The 16,675-nt window shown below is 38.9% G+C and overlaps 1 protein-coding gene across 7 annotated transcripts in view; it reads left to right on the top strand.

Moving 5' to 3' along the window:
* The first annotated feature begins 569 nt into the window (after window positions 1-569).
* The window catches only part of MCF2L (MCF.2 cell line derived transforming sequence like), a 147,700-nt gene continuing 131,594 nt past the window's right edge, over window positions 570-16,675 (top strand). For 5 of the 7 annotated variants that reach the window (XM_017737075.1, XM_017737073.1, XM_017737069.1 and 2 more), the window contains exons 1-2: window positions 571-677; window positions 1,500-1,698. In XM_017737075.1, the coding sequence (XP_017592564.1) occupies window positions 1,521-1,698 (178 nt within the window). In that variant the 5' untranslated portion in view covers window positions 571-677; window positions 1,500-1,520. Of the gene's footprint in view, window positions 678-1,499; window positions 1,699-12,257; window positions 12,404-16,675 lie in introns of those variants that run through there. The other 2 variants (XR_001862895.1, XM_017737070.1) reach the window with 2 other exon arrangements.

Below are 16,675 nucleotides of genomic sequence, written 5' to 3'. Positions count from 1 at the left end.
AGTGTGGGCAACAGGTTGAGGGAGGGGATTCTGCCCTTTTCTCTGGTGAGACCTCACCTGGAGAGCTGCATCCAGCTCTGGGATTCCTAACATAAGGAAGATGTGGACATGTTGAAGTGAGTCCAGAGGAGGGCCATGAAGTTCGTCTGAAGGGCTGGAGCACATCTCCTGTGAAGACAGCCTGAGATGGTTGGGGTTGTTCAGCCTGGAGTAGAGAAGGCTCCAGGGAGGCCTTACAGCACCTTCCAGTACCTAAGGGAGCCTGTGGGAAATCTGGAGAGGGACTTTCTACAAGGGCATGTTGAGATAGAACAAGGGGTAATATTTTTAATTGAAGAAGGATTGATTTTAGATGAGATGTAAGAAAGGTGGGGCTTTTTGTTTTGTTGGTTTTCGTTTTTTTTTTACTATGGGGCAGTGAGACACTGGAACAGGTTGCCCAGAGAAGTGGTAGATGTCCCATCCCTGGAAACATTCAAGATCAGGTTGGACAGGGTTCTGAACAACCTGATTGAGTTAATCATTGCAGGAGGATCGGACTTGGTGACTTTTAGAAGTCCCTTTGAACCTGAAGTATTCAATGATTCAACTTTTCGAAGTTCCCAACTACCTTTTAACAACTACTACGTATCTGGAAAGATCAAGATGTTTCCTCATGTGGATGAAATCTTTCACAGGTAATGCTGTTTTAGCTGTTATTTCAAGGAGGGGGTGATTTTTGTTTATATTAAAAAACAAGCGCCCCTGTAGTTCTCTGGCATAAACTGAGAAACCTGCAGGTGTTTAGGGATGTGCTTGCTCTCTTACCGGGAAACACACATAATAAGCCTCTGGTAATTTCTAGCTCCTGCTAGGCTAAGGGAACTGTTGCCCCTTCTGCTCAGGAAGAGGGTAGCAGTGAAGGACCTGGGTGCTGTGTCAGAAAAAGCATCTCCTCTTCCTGCCAGATTTCAAGTCTTAAGGTTTCATTCAGTTAATTTGTTTTTGAAAACTTTGTACTGTAATTTCAGCCCCCCATATAATGGCAATCATAGTGTCTTGTCCTTTTTTATCATCATTTTATTCTTTCACTTTTTTGACAACCTGTGTTCTTATGTGTTCTTTCACCTAGTTAAACTTGGTTTTAGAAGGTGCTTGTAAGATAAATATTGATTCATTCTGCTGAAATTACAGAGTGATATTGATTTTTTTTTTGCCTTTATGCAGCTCACATGTGATTTGATACTTGTATATGTTTTTTTTTTCTTTCCTTTGTTTTTTATATTGGCTTCCTGACCTATGATATAAGCATTTTGAGAAACGGAACTTGAACATTTTACTTTGGGTATTATACCATGGATGGCTATTGTAAACTGCGTATTTTTTCTTCAAATAAAATCAAAGATATGATAATGTGTATATAATTGTCATCCTTAACATCTCAGCCTCTTCTTTCAAGTAGCTAGGTTTTTTCTTTATGTTTTGCAGCAAATGACTTTCTGTTTGTTGTTCTATTTCAGAAATCAGCTCACAGAGTTTTCATGTCTGACTACTGGTATCGGACTCTGATCCTGTGCAAAGAAACTGGAAGCTGCAACTGTTTTGCGACAGCCAACCAGCCTAATGAAGAGAAAGAAGAAGATACAAACCATCAGGTTGTGGTGCCAGATACCATGCAGCTTGTGCAAGATAAGCAGGAGGTGACAGAAATCATGGCAGGTGAGAAAAATATAGCATATTTTGAAACTGTCCTGCTGGCTGCCAGACTGTTAAGAAGAGGACTGATGGCTTCAAGAATTTTAGCAATTGTATCTCGTCTCTAACAATGAGAGTAGGGTAGGGAGCCCTACTGGAATAGCTGAGTGTTCACTCGGAGGGGGCTGATGTCACCATGAAAACAGATGTTTAATAGCAGCCAGTGAAAACCTGTACTTGGGAGGACTGATGCTTGTTATAAGAAATTAAAATAATTCCATAAATTAATCGTTTAGCAAAAAATAGCCATCCCAGAGAAACCTGACCTACCTTCCTACAGTTTTAAAATCATAGTTTTGAGAAACTGCTGAGAAGCAAGTAAAAAAATACCTCTGCACCATATGACGTTGCTTTTGTTGCTGTGGACCATAGGCAGAAAACTGTAGTGAGTGCTAGCTTATAGTTACTGGGACTAAGATTACTTTTTTTCTTACTGTACCATCTGATCTTATATTTACCCATCCAGGAGGTTGTCACATAGTTCATATATGAATGGAACCTTTGCCTAGTGCAGATGGTCTGTAATTTTATAATTTGATTAGCAGTTGCATCTGATGGCATTTGTTTTTTATTAACAAATCTTCATTTCATTTTGAAAAATGTTTTTATAAAGCCTCATTAGAAAATACCTAAACATATTTATGCAAACCACTCAAAGTTGGAAAGATGTTCCAAAACTGGAAAGGTGGAATTCACTAAAATACAGTTTTGCATTTAATATACAATTATAAAACAGGATATGACTCCTTTGTCCTAAAAGAAAAACAGCTCATTCTTTCAGCTGGAATGAACTAATGATGTTGCTACTACGGAATGATTCATATTCTGCTCTGACTTAACAGGAAGTAGTGATTACTCTAATCGTTCTGCTTTTGTACCAGTGACGTCTCAGCCAGAATGAAATTTCTTTTGAAGGCAACAAGGAAAGATGCAAAAAAACCCAACAGTAATTCCAGAGGACGATGTCAGGGTTGATCAGATATGATTTCTGTGGAAATCAGGCATGTGTATCTAGACTACAAAAGAAAACTGAAGGGAAATCACACATATTCTGACCTTCCAGTGGAGATCTGTGCTAGTTAAGGAAGAAGGTGAATATCTGCTTGTTTCAATTTTCTTGTTGTCCATAACTGTTAGAATAAGAGCAAGAAAATGTGAACTTGATTGCTGTAGAGAAAATTTAGACTGAATTGGGGCAATTGTTGAACAGACTACTTAAAAAGTTTGTGCAGTCTCTAGCTTGTTCTTAATGAAATCTCTAGGGAAACAAACCACTGCTAGAGGTGAGCAGGGTATACTTGGTTCCATCTCAGGGCTTTAAGCTAGGCTAAGAGCACTGTGCTTCTGTGGTGGAAGAAGAAGAAAGAAACAGGTCCTGGGAAGGCAGGCCTTGGAAGATTAAGTCAGAGGAAAGATAGTTCTGTTTTGTGTCATCTGGAGGGTTTCAAATGGGAAAGTGCTACTTACCCTCCCCAGAATTTCAGGGGAGAGCTGTGTTGAGTTCAAAGTTGTGTGTATTCTCTGCTGAAATGCCAGCAAGTCAGTGGTTGACTGGTTTGTCTACAAAGGAAGCTTAGTAAACTGCAGGGATTGAAATGAAAGCAGTGGAGGCAGACCAGGAGCAGAGTGCAGAGATGTACTTCATAGGCATGAGACTGCCTAGAATAGCCTGCACACACTTCACTGTGCTAATTTCATCTTTTAGCTGTAGCTGCTGCCCTTCTGTCACTGTAGTGTATGTGGAAGGGACATGAGCTTTAGTGAAAGAAGTTCTTGGTTATATCATGACAGCTGAATTACAAGCCATTAGTTGAAACTGCAAAGTACCTGATGATACTCTCTATCCCTGGAAAAAGTGGGATGTAGTTTTCAAAAAAAGGTCTGTTTGTTTTCTTTTGACTTGAAGACAACGGTGTGTAGACTGGGAAAGGAGCTTTCCCAGAACTAGGCAGAGACTATATGAGAAACTTGGTGGCAGATAATTTCTGCTAAAGTTCATAAATTTTACAGCTAAATGAAGTATGAAAGCTTTTCTGTGCCATAATTAATTTTTTCTGTTGGTAAAGGGATCCATAGTGCCTTGCTCTGTGAAACTAATCCTTTTAGTCTTGTAGTGGGAAAAGGCAGAAAGAGAGATCCTGCCATGGAAGATAATGTTGGAGTCCTCTCCCTTGTCTATTTTTGACTTCTGAAAGCAAATGTGAGGGGTGTTAGTCTCCCATGCAGACTAATAATACTGTATGATGGAGAGCATCTTTCTGCTCTTATTTAAACCATATGTTGCTGTTGCTGAAGTTTTAATTCCCTCTCCCTCCCCAGGAACTCATCTGCTGTGCTATTGATACCATATTAACAGCAATATTTTACTGCAGTGTCTTCCTAGAAGTTACAATTAAGATCAGGTCTTCATTGTGTCTCTAAGTTTGCACACAGAGAGAAGATACTGCATCTTGAAAGCTTTAAGGGTTGAGCTTGAAAGCATGCAAAATTCAGCTTGAGGCAGAGCACAAGTGAGATGGAAGCTTAATAACATCAGCCCAACTTGTGTGTACTCTTGCCTCAATTTACCCGATTTTTGGCATTCTTGCATCTGAAATTACAAGGCAGCTGAAAAGACAGCAAAGTGACTGTGATGTGCCAATTCTAACACTTGTAATAGTGCTGCAAAACACAATATCAGCTGTTGCACTCACAGGCACTTGAAATGCTCGTGTTACACTCATGCTCTTTGAAAGAAATGTGCATGGTACCATCTCAAAGTGTTAAATTGCATTGTTTTCCATACATAAACACCATTTTAGGTACTGCACAATGGCGTTACTGAAGGTGACAGTTTTAACTGAATTATATACAGCTGCAACATCACTGCAACAGGATGCACAGGGTACATTATCAAGGCCACTGATGACTCATCACCTGCATCAGAAGGGGGAAAAACCAACATTTCTCTTAAACACTTGTACCTCTGGTAACTTCAGTTATACTCAGAGCCCACAGTATAACTTCAGCTACATGTATTAGCCCTTTACTTCCGCTAGTCAGAACTGTATGAATACAAGATTTCAAAAGTAATGTACAATGGAAACATTGTAGCTATTCATTGTTACAATAATTATACTGTTTCAAATTAGGTGACTTTTCAGAAAAACAATAGTTAATTCTGTTTGGATTGAGTCCTTTCTGTTCCTTGATAGTGTACAAAGACAATCTTTAAAAATCTTAATTACAAACTAAGAACTCAAAAGTATCTCTTAGAAGCTGCTTTTATTGGTAGCTAGAAGAGTGCCACTGCATTTTTTGGGGAGAAAGCTTTCATTTATGCAATATATTTAGAAAGTTCCTTTGTTCTTGGAGCTGTTTTATATTCTCCAAGAAGCTTTATCAGGTTCAATGTCTTAATAGAATTTTGATTTTAATTGGCAAAGTTGTACATTACAGCATGCTTCCAGTAACAACTTGATGAAATGTTTCTTTTCAGGGGATAACTTATAAACTAGATGAATATAGCTAGAAGGTATATGTGAAAAATGAGGCTATGAATATCACACTAAGTATTTTTATGAGGTTGTTTGTGTACACAAAAATCCCAACTAAAATGTCAAGACCAAAATTTGTGAGGCAATTGGAGATTTCCTCTTTGTTAAAATTCCAAGTGCAGCTACAAGACCGCTTCGTTTCATGGGCGTGACTCCAGTGTACTGTCATCTGATTAACGCTGGTATGTCTTCCGTGGAAGGAAGATGGCATTACAGACTTCTCAGTCTGTCGTGCAGGTGCTAAATAGCCCATGACCTTTTCTACCTTTAAATACAAGCCAACTAGGGCAGCAGTCTCTAAGCTATAATACACAAGCCACTTAGTGATACACGGTCCAGCACGTAGCTGGGAGCTATTGTTATCCCTGGTGGCATATGCCACAATGCTCAAGGAGGGGGAACCTGGGATTTGTTTTCTTTTTTTATGAACATTGATCTGGGCTCAACATAATTTTTTGGCAGAAAAGGGTATTTGTTTTGCTGTGCACTTTTCTTCGTCTGCTTGGTGTCAGTGGGTTGTCCTTTAAAGACTGGTTCTGTTTTGCTGTGGAGCTTTTAAGAAAATCCGTGTAGAGCTTTCTGTTTGGTACTAGTGTTTTGATTGATGTGAAGTGCATGTCCAAGTAAGATACAGCACATATTATGTGTACAGTGTTAGCATTTCCCATTGTTGGTGGCTATTTTCTTATAAATGTGTTTACAAGCCTGTTCCCTTACTGGCTGTAGGACTGGTACCAGTTTCAGCATGTGTGTGTTAGCTAGTGTTTTTATGTGTTAGCTAAAGGAGCAGCTTTTTATTAAAACTGAGTTTCAGCTGAGGGAATGTGGCAAATTCTTATGAGCTTTATTCCTCAAAACGAGACATGTTTAAAGCTAATTGGAATAATCTGTCTAACAACATGGAAAAAAAAAAAAAACCTTTGCATGGTAAACCTCTCCGTGTTGTGTTGCTGCTTTGAGTAATAGAGCAGTGAAATCCAGTCTGATTAAAATCAGTAGGAGTCTTGTCAGGATTTTCGTCTTAAAACTTCTAAGCTATACAAGTTAACCACCCTCTTAAATGAAATTGATATTAAACATCTTACTCTAATTCTTAAAACTGAGTTTCAGCTGAGGGAATGTGGCAAATTCTTATGAGCTTTATTCCTCAAAACGAGACATGTTTAAAGCTAATTGGAATAATCTGTCTAACAACATGGAAAAAAAAAAAAAAAACCTTTGCATGGTAAACCTCTCCGTGTTGTGTTGCTGCTTTGAGTAATAGAGCAGTGAAATCCAGTCTGATTAAAATCAGTAGGAGTCTTGTCAGGATTTTCGTCTTAAAACTTCTAAGCTATACAAGTTAACCACCCTCTTAAATGAAATTGATATTAAACATCTTACTCTAATTCCTTATTTCCTGGGAATTACAGCAGATATGGAATATATAAAAATAACTTCTTGTTCAGTTCAAGAAGTCAGAGTGGGAAAGCTTCACTAGTGTAAAAAGGTATAAAATGAGCTACACAGAGGTAGTTTGGTAATGTCAGGACTAAAATTCAGTGTGTGTATATATGTGTGTGCGTCTATCTATCTATCTATCTATCTTTGTAATTAAGTGCCACACTTGATGGATTTTCAGTTCAGCTGCTGCTTGCTGAAAAGAACATTTTCAGGAAATGGTCCTGCCTGAAATTGCTCTTAGCCTTTATCAAAGGCATAAAAGCATTTTTAATTTTTTCTTCAAATTTTTTTGAATTCTGTTGACAAATATTTCAGAGAGATGTCGCAAGCACCATGTACCACAGTGGCATATACATCACAACTTTTAATGGTGTATTGGAAATATCTTTGCTGCATTGTTACACTTCTATTTCTTCCCCTGTTTTCTGTTATAATGAGCAGCCTGGACACAGCATTTGCTATTCTTTCCTTTCTATTCTCCCATTTCCTAGAGAGTGATTTACTTTTCAGAGTTTTGCTGGAGTTCCTTGTTAGCTGGATATTGCATGAACTTGGGAGGTATAGCTGGAGATCTGTCAGCCTGACTGCCTTCATCTCTCTGTGCTTGGGGAGCTTCTTGCCAAGGGAGAGGCAGACACCAATCATCTGTACAAGCAGCAAGGACTTTTTAAGATAAAGTTGAGGGAAACTATACCTGCTTTGTTCTGTGTGGTGCTCAAAACACTTCCACGGTAAGATGTGATGAATGCAAACTGAAATCTGGAATTTCCTCAAGTAGTGGCATTTTTATGGGACATAGGGAGGTGTGAAATTATTCTCTACCGACATTAAACCAGTGAAAGTTAATACAACTTTCTTGGCTTTATATATTTTAATATTATGTAGTTATAGGTGTTCTTTGGTTTATAACCTATTTGAAATGTATAGCCAGATGGAAATCAGAATGGAAAGCAGTAACATTTAGTTTATTATGAAAATTCCTAGCTTTTGTCATGCTTCTGAATGTAGTGAATCTTTCTCTTTTTATTTAAACCATGCTTTGCTTTTCAGATATTCTCAGTGCAGGATGAAGCAATAGATGCTTGCTGAAACTAAAGCAGGAAAGCTTTGTCACTTCTGTTTAGTCCCTGACATGAGTACCTTTGTGCTTCTGGTGCCTCAGGTGGCCCCAAAGAAATTGGAAAAGTGCCTAAGCAGCAGTATAATTGAAATTCAGGAGGGGTTACATGTCTAACCTGCTTAGGCATTCTGTAAATCCCATTTTCCTGCATCTGTAGGCAGTGGATATCTTTGTAAATCTGCTTGATTATAATAACTAAACAGAAAAAACCCAAACTCTATATTAGAAACTGGCTTATTCTTCTGCAAGGGCAGGCTGCTTGCTGGATTTGGCACTTGCTCCTCAGGCCGGGAAGATGGGGAAGTTGTGAATGTAAATGTTAGGTCCTGGATAGGTGCAGTAGAAACCATCTGACTGACAAGGTCTCACATGCTTAATATCATTTCAGCATCATCTACATATCTGTAGGGTAAAATGTGGGGTTACATAGACTCACTGGCTTCCAGCTGGACTGTTTGTGCTGGACCATTTGTTATGGAAATGAATTGCTTTGCCTCAGTTCTAGCCAATACCCAGATTAGGTGTTGGGTTCAGTTGTTGCCTCTGGCGATAAGGAATTACTCAGGGCTGTTTCATGCAAATGCACAGATTTTCTGGGGCTAATCAATGCACTCTCTTTTAGTGTTTAGGAAGTCAAACCCTCCTTACATAGGCGGGGGGAACTTTGGTAACAGAAGGAGTTGAGAATAATGAAATAAAATATTGAAGTTTCTTTTCAACTCCAGTTTTGCTTTCTGCTATAGCTGGAAGCAATTTAAGTTGTTTAGTGAGAAGCTTTATTTTCTCAGCTCAGCTTATCATACCTGCTTAAGCCTATTTGTTGGTCATAGGGGGCATTAGAAAAATTGTGATTCTTCAAAGTTATTTGTTGCACATAATTCGATTATTGTAGTCTTCAAATGTCATCTAAACTAATTACTGAACAGACTAATATATTTTCCATTGACATTGCTGAACGACTCTGTATAGAGAAGACAGAAGTATCTGGAGTCTGTCAGTTAAAGTTCTCTGCTGTCAAATTTGTGCAACCTGTTTTGTAAAGACTTACCCGGGGAAATACACATTTTACTAAGTGTGTGGAGGAAGGAGGGGAAGGCCTTTTGGTATCCCTGTGAGATGTGTCACTTCCATCCAAAAATCATCTTGGGAAAAAACAGCTACACTGAAAATGATGGATTCAGTGGAAAATAAGCCCCCTGGGATTAACTGCTGCCAAGGAAACATGGCCAAAGGGTGAAGGTTTTGGGGAAAACACATTAGTGGTGCTTCTGCTGAGGTTTCTTTGAGGTAGGCAGCAAGTCCTTGAAAACCAGGCAGTCTTGCCAGCAGCTTGTTTCCAGTAAGGTGTGCAGATACATGCATGAGGCCAGGTGTGTGCAGAGAACGTATTAGGGACCTCTGTAATGCCGTCAGGAATTGCTAAAAAACCCAGTTGAAACAAGGCTGGTGGGCCTAGAAGCAGAGTCAGCTCTCTTAAGTCCTGAAGTCCTCTTTGTTAGCATTCTTTGTGTTGAGGACAGATTTTTTTTCTAGGCAAGATACTAGCAGTCTCTTTTTCCACATAGACAGGGCTTGCAGTCAGAGGAGTAGGGAGAAAAATATGGAAAAATGCCACATTACACGTCTGCTTTTGTACTTTTTACCCCGCCCTACTATTGCTTCTTTTGAGAAACAGCTCATTTTAGAACATAGACTGTATGTTCTGGAACCATACTGTGGATTGAAATTTGCTCTCTTTGTGTGCTGTACTGTACCTCTGTGTTGTTCCAGTGCAGAGCAATGGTCTGGTGTGGTGTATTGTGTACCTGGGCATACTTCATTGCACAAAAAAGGGCCTGTGCCTGCCCATTTTACTGTTGCAAAACATGTTTACATAAGAAGGCTGTCAATAAGATGATAGAAGGTATCAAAATGACATCCGTGTGTGCAGCTGGCACCAGTCCCAAGCGGAGCAGTTGAGTTGTTTTCCTGGTTTACCGACTGGTGGGGCTCCAGCAGCGCTGCTGGACTTTTGTTCACTGCACTGCAAGGAAGAGGCTCCCCAGCAGCATGTGGAAGAACAGTACCAATGTTGGTAGCATTTAGATGTTTTAAGTCTGAGAGGGCGTAATTCCTTCAGTAGTTTTTCTGATGAGGGTCAAGCTACCTCACATGGATTCTCTTGCATTTGTCCAGAGCTGCTGTCATTCTTGAGAAAGCTGCCTGCAGTTTGGTGTGTGTGGTGCTCTTGAGCTGCTTCGTGTGCCCTGCACACGCCTTGTTTGGCTTCTCAAGTGGCAGGGTAATCAGCTTCATGCAGAAGGGGTACAAAGGCATTGGAGTTCCAAACATATGTCCTGGCAAAGTGAGTGGAGCACCAGAAAAAGAGTGCTTTCCAGTTTGTTCCTCAGCCTGAAGATCTGGGTGGATGCTCAGTCTGGCTGCTGAATTCTTCTTGGGTGAACACACTGTATTGAAGAATTGAAGCATCACTAGACCAGAGGGGATGGTAGCAAGGGGAAACTTGGTTTACTGCTGACTGGGGCCCCAACTTGTAAAAGGAGAGTCTTGAGTTTTTCTCAGTTTCCAGTAGCATTTATACTTCTAATAAATAATCACTTGATTTGTGATGCACGGTGAGTGCTTAGAGCAGAGTTCCTGTTCTCATCTGATTGCATTTTAAAAGAGGGAATTGTGTAGATGTCAAAATCCAGGTGATTGTGAACCCTGACCACAGTGTGTGCCTTTCATCAGGCAGGTGGAACACCAGTCCCTGCAGAAGGACACTAACAAGGATGAAGCTGAGCTTGCCCTACTGTAATTTCCTTTTGATTGCTTAGATGAGCATGTCAGAAATATGGATTGTCCTGTGCTCCTTTCACAAGGCTCCAGTTATAGTGTTGTAGTTAGGGAATTTAGACCCCACTAGGTTCTATTGTGAAAGGCAAATACTGGGTGTTATTAGGCCAAAGTTCTTTGGAAACCTTGTTCTGAGCATTTATTAGATTCACATGTATCCATCTTGTTCTTTGTGATGTTTTGAAGAACTTCTGCTTGGTCTGGTCTGGTTGGTTTTTAGTCATTGCCGTTTGGTTGGTATCAGTTTGGTGGGGTTAGCTTTATGTATTTATTTTGTGAGTCTGTGTAATTGTTAAACAAAGAGGAAAAACAGATTTAAAGATCAAAAAGGTTCATAATAAAACTCTCCATTGCATGAACTTGAAGAATATCTGAATACTTTTACTGGCAGAATTCTTGTCAACTGGTTCTGTTAGCCCAATGTATCTAGTATTCCTAATTGTAACATGTTATTTATCGTATGTATGCGTCATTATGTAATCTGTCATTTCCAAAGGGCAACCAGGAGTCAGTGCTATCCTTCTCTCCATCTTTCTGTTGGGTTTGTTTTCCTTTTGGAGAGGTGAAGAGAGAGCAAATGTATATTTAAAAGTTTTGTTCATTTTTGGTTTCACAGTGACTGCCAAAGTGATGCCAAAGTATCCAGAAATAGATACTGTAAGTATTATAACCTATTGTGCCTGGCCCTTTAATCTCTTTTAAGAAATTGTATCTTGCCCTTCTGTGCCCAGTAGATGTTGCTGTTGATTCAGTAACACTGAAAGAGGACAAGTAGAGGAATGGTTTGTGAGCTCAGAAGATTTTGTAAATATTCCAGTATCTTATTCAGAGGAAAGGGGCTTAAAAAAAAAAAAAATGCAGTGCCCATATTTTAATTTGTATATATTGGCCTTCCAATCTGTAGCATAAATGAGAAGTAAGTATTGTGTGTATAACTCAGTTACTGGTTTAATGTCCCGTGGAAAATCTGCATTGAAAGTGGGTTTTCTACCTTTCATCTCCATTATGGTTTTACTCTGTATTTGTGTTTATATTATCATCCTAAGAAGCATGAATCATACCAGTCATGGTGATATCTCTGTAGCATGGTACAATTTTGCAAAGCTATGCTGTATGATCAGAATAGGCTTTCCTGTAGCCTCTCCCAAGTCAGCATTGTTTCATGGAAGCTGGAGCCTTGCCAAGTTGTTAGAGCAATTTTTGGGGTGAAAACCCATTGCTCGGGGTGGGTTTTGCACACTTTTGTTGAAGGAGAGAAAGCAAGGGAGGTAGGTCACTTTTGGAGAGGAGAATGGAGGAGATAAAGAAGAAAACATTTAAAGGTGCCCTTTACTGTTCGGTAAGGTCATGTGTAGGGGAAGCTTTTTAAAATTATTTTTTAATGCAGTCTGGTCTTCTAACAGAGTTTGAGAAGTAGTTTGTTATTGAGGCCAAAAAATTGTGTGAATAACATACTGAGTAGACAGGCTCACTGCTGAATTTTCATACCCTGGTGTATGGGAAAACACCTGCAGCTGCTGGTTTCCGTGGTAACAAGTTCACTGCAAAAGCTAAATGCACTGCACTAAGCCTGTCAATTGTACTGCATTTGAGGAGAGTTTAACATGCACACTTGGACCTTTTGATACATGAGTTTCTCAAATGCTATGTCATTTATGCTGTTCTCACATAAAATACCTGATTAACGGAGATGTGCGACATGCTTTGGATTTTGGACAAAACTACAAAAAAGGTTGGTATTTACAAGTCTAAACATGGGCTGTGTACGTGTGTGTTAATATTTCCTTACAGCATCTTGTTTTCTGAACACTTTTAAAGTCTTGCCTTTTAAAGCTCAGTGCTATTGCTTGCATATTGTTGCAGTCTTAACTGGTTTTTGGAGCTGGAGATCAAAGAGCTGCTGAAATGAATTGCTAGTACATATGCCATATAATAGAATTTTGGCAGGACACTGGTTTTATTTGTCTAAGTAATTCAATATGGGATACATGTATATGTTCTAACAGATGAGTATTTTTGCTCTGACTGGAAGGAGTATGATTTCATATATTGTGTGAGAAGATTTTAGTGATGCTTATGATTAGCTTCAACTGTTTGAGCCAAAAAAATCTATGGAACAATGTGGCTGTGTAATTATATCAGAAAGAATTAATTTACAACTTGTATTGTTGTACTTTAAGAAAGAGAAACTCTGTTAAGCAAGTATTGTTAAAGAGTTGAATTGTTTTTCAGCAAATATGTTTAGCATAGCTTCATGTGTGTACCTGGATCACAAGTACATGAAGTCATATTTGCGACTGCCTTTCTGTTTGTAAAGGGGTTTCCTGTATATATTGGGAAAATAGCATATAGTACTAAGACTAGGCAGTATAAAAAACCACAACACATGGTGACAAAACCTTGTCTGTAGCTTGTCAAATAGTATAGACATCTGGCAGTGACTCTATGGTGGGATTGCTTTCTAAAATAGACTTTAAAACATTTCATAAGCTGCTTTTCTTTTCTAAAAGGAGGCAGCATGAAATTACATTCACATGAAATTATGTATGAGTTTAGCCACTAGACCCTTTGCATTTGGGGTCTTATTCATGAGTATTAAACAACCTTTGAATCTGAGACCTTACTGTGTTTCCCCCACAGATAATATGGAATGTCATTAATGAGGTATATCTTTTTAAAGAGCTCTCTCTAGAAAAGACTTGAAGTTTTCATGGGCTTTCTTTTATTACTATTTGCTTTGGGTGCTCTAAGTTATTAATATTGCATTAGACTTGTGCACTGTGTGTACAAACTGAGTCTATTGGGGGATTGAGGAGGTGGGGAGAGCAGGCAGATACTGTCTTTTACATGAGAAACTAGTCTTTAGTTTTAAATACTCCCTTGCAAATGTCAGGGGAGAAGAAAAGGGACAAAAGGAGAGTAAAATAACTATTTGTATGTTGCAGTTATTCATGTTCTGTCTTCTGAATCCCATCATACCCCTTCTTGCTGCCTTTACACTTTGAAAAATGTAGACAGCAAAAATTTTTTTCTATTGTAGAGCAAACAGTTTAGTTTCTTGAACAGCATGCTGCCTCATTCCATGAAAGCAATAAAAGGCAAACCGTCTAAAACTACTCTGGTTTTGAGAGCTCTTTGCTTGCAACCCGCTGCAGCACTGGTAATTACAAGATATCCCATGTGCACATACATGTGACAGTGAAGAGAAATCTGATACTTAGATGGAATAGAATAACAGTTTATACATGTAACTTTGTGCTATGGAAAGCTTTTGGATACTTAAAAGAATCTCTGAGTTCTGTATATAATGACATCATTTCAAACATTATTTGTTACGTTGTCTATGGTTATGCATTTCTTTGGTTTTACAAAATAGGGCCTTCCAGATTAAGTTACTTAATGGTTTTTGCTTTTGTAACGGGATGCTAGCAATGACAGATCCAACCATGCTAAGAACTACGGATGCAAAAGTGATTATTTCCTTAATGCCTGTCTTGTCTTTTCTCTAAAGGGTCGGTTGAGATCTTGAAGGAAGTAAATGGGTCTTAGGGGTTGCTAATGCAGATCAGTCTCTAGGAGCTGAACAGACTCTTCCTTTCATTTGTGTTGGTCTTGATAGAGCTAAAGTTTCACGTCAGGCCTTCCATGGTATCTGGTGTCCTTAAGCCTCTTCTTTATGCTGCCCTTTGGAATTCTGCTTTTAATTACATTTCATTATGCTAACCTCCCTGTTCTTCCTGCTGCTTGTCTGTGCTCTGCTGATGCAGTGACAGTGTTCAACCCTGAAAATGTTCTTCGTCTTGGGTACTACACAAGTAGGAATGGTAAAGAGGATCAAAGAGTTCTTCTTCAGGGATTCAGACTTTGCCATGGCACTGATGTTTTGAGGCGCTGGGAGGGAGCTGGCAGCTGAAGGAGTAACTTTTACAGCCTGTTGAAACTGATCTTGTAAAAAGAACGCTGAAGGCAAAATTTTGCAGAAAAACACTTGAAGCATTTGAGAAATGGCAAGAATACAAAACCTGAAATTTTGTGGAAATCTCACTTCAGACTTTTAGATCTTATAAAGTGTGACATGGCTCAATGAAAACAGACACAGTGAAAGAGCAGCATGATTACAAAGCAACTGTTGAAGATATTTTGATTGCACTTCTTGATGCATCCTGGAGATTAATTACCAATGACTTTCTGCAGCTGACCTGACAGCACCTGGGCAGGGTTAGAAAAAAAAATGTCTCCTGAGCTGGAATAGGAAATGGTGTACTGTACTCTGGGGATGAGTCTCTCTGTGAGCGTGTCCCTCTGCGTTAATCTTTGTGGATTTATGGCCAACTCTTGATCATGGTTGTGATATTTTTTTAAGTATCTAGTAATTTTAAAGCTTAAATTATTTGAAAGTGAATCCCATGAAACCTCTTACGCGTAATAGATAGTTTATCAAAAAGCACTTAATTTTACTGCATTTTTAAGTAAGTGAAAAAACCCCTGACTGTGGTCATTCACGAAAACTAATGGTAGTACCTCCATAAGCCTATTGAATTAAAAATTCAGTCTTTCTGTTTCAAGAAAGCATAAAATGGTGGTTTGGATATGGCTCACAATATAAAGAAATCTATATGACATTTTTCTTTCTGACAGTTTTACCATAATGCAGCAGAGTAACTATAAACTGAAGAGCAGTCATTTCCCCTCACCTACTGAGGGTTTTGTGCAGACCATCTCCCAGGAAAGATCAATTTAATTTGGCTTGTTCGAGAAGTACCATATTCCATGAAGAACATTAAATGGAAAATAAAGGGGATCTGAAAGTATTCACTGTTTTATAGCCTAATCAAAAAAACACAGCACAACAAATTATTGTAAATTGGATATGGTGATTTTTGCTTGTCAAAAAATGAAAAAGTTGTAATTGTTTGCAAAACATTTTTTAGAGACTTTTTTTTTCCTTACCTGCAATCTTCTGCCACTTTTGATGGTATCTGCTGTATTAAGTATCCACCAACAAACAAAAAGAAAATAATGTTACTCTATTTACTGAGGATTGTTTGCATTAAAATAGGTAGGGCAGTCGGTCTGTTAAGGAAACAGTGAGAGAAGGTTTCAAGCTCTGTTGTGAAGGACACAACAGCACCATTGCAGGACCTGTGATGAGTGTGAGCATTCTGCAGCAAAACTGAGATCTTGTTTGGGGTGTGGCCTCTTTGGCTGCAGGTGAAATATCCTTGTGGTTGTTGGAAATTATTTTCCTATTTCTAGATGTTTTTTGAGACTTCTTAAATTTTCCTGGTTTGCATTAAGAGAAAGCCAAGTCCTTTAAGAGTGCTTGAGGTGCATTCCAGGAGGGAGACCAGCACCCAGTGTGGAATGGTAAGCAGCCTTGGGGCAGCACATCTGCCAGAGGTGGGCAGCTCAGCCAGACCAGCCACAGACTGAATCTTCCCATGTCCTCAGTGCATCCCCTGAGCATTGCACTACTTCCTTTTATAAAAAGGGGAAAGCTTTCTGTCACCTTAAGCTCCACTGAATGCTACTTTTTAAGATGTACAAGTGGAAAAGGGCAGTGAAATTTTTAAGATACCTCCAGGGATGGAACGGGATGTATTTAAAATCTGTGTAGATGTGGCACTTAGGGACACGGTTTAGCAGTGGACTTGGCAGTGCTGCGTTAATGGTCGGACTCAATGATCTTAAAGGTCTTTTCCAACCTAATGGTTCTGTGATTTTAAAAAAGTTCCAAATTAAAGTTGACATCCTTCTACTGTGTCCTTTATCTGTGATAAAATTTGTCAGCCTGTTCCTCAGGGGTAAGCACTTCAGTTTTATTCTGTGTAATCAAATTGAATGGTCCTGGAAATACCCTACTTTTTTATTCTGAATACTTTTTATTTCATTGATTGTATGTAAAATTAACAATTGTATGTGGCAGTTAAATATCACTTTTTGTTACAGAGAAATTTCCTGAGTGTTTTAAATCAATCCTGACTTGAATGGTAGACCTGCTGAA

This window comes from Corvus brachyrhynchos, unplaced genomic scaffold (genome assembly GCF_000691975.1).
Source record: "Corvus brachyrhynchos isolate BGI_N302 unplaced genomic scaffold, ASM69197v1 scaffold83, whole genome shotgun sequence".
Taxonomy (NCBI): Eukaryota; Metazoa; Chordata; class Aves; order Passeriformes; family Corvidae; genus Corvus; species Corvus brachyrhynchos.
Note: the sequence above shows the minus strand (reverse complement) of the source record. Positions and strands in the feature narration are given on the sequence as shown.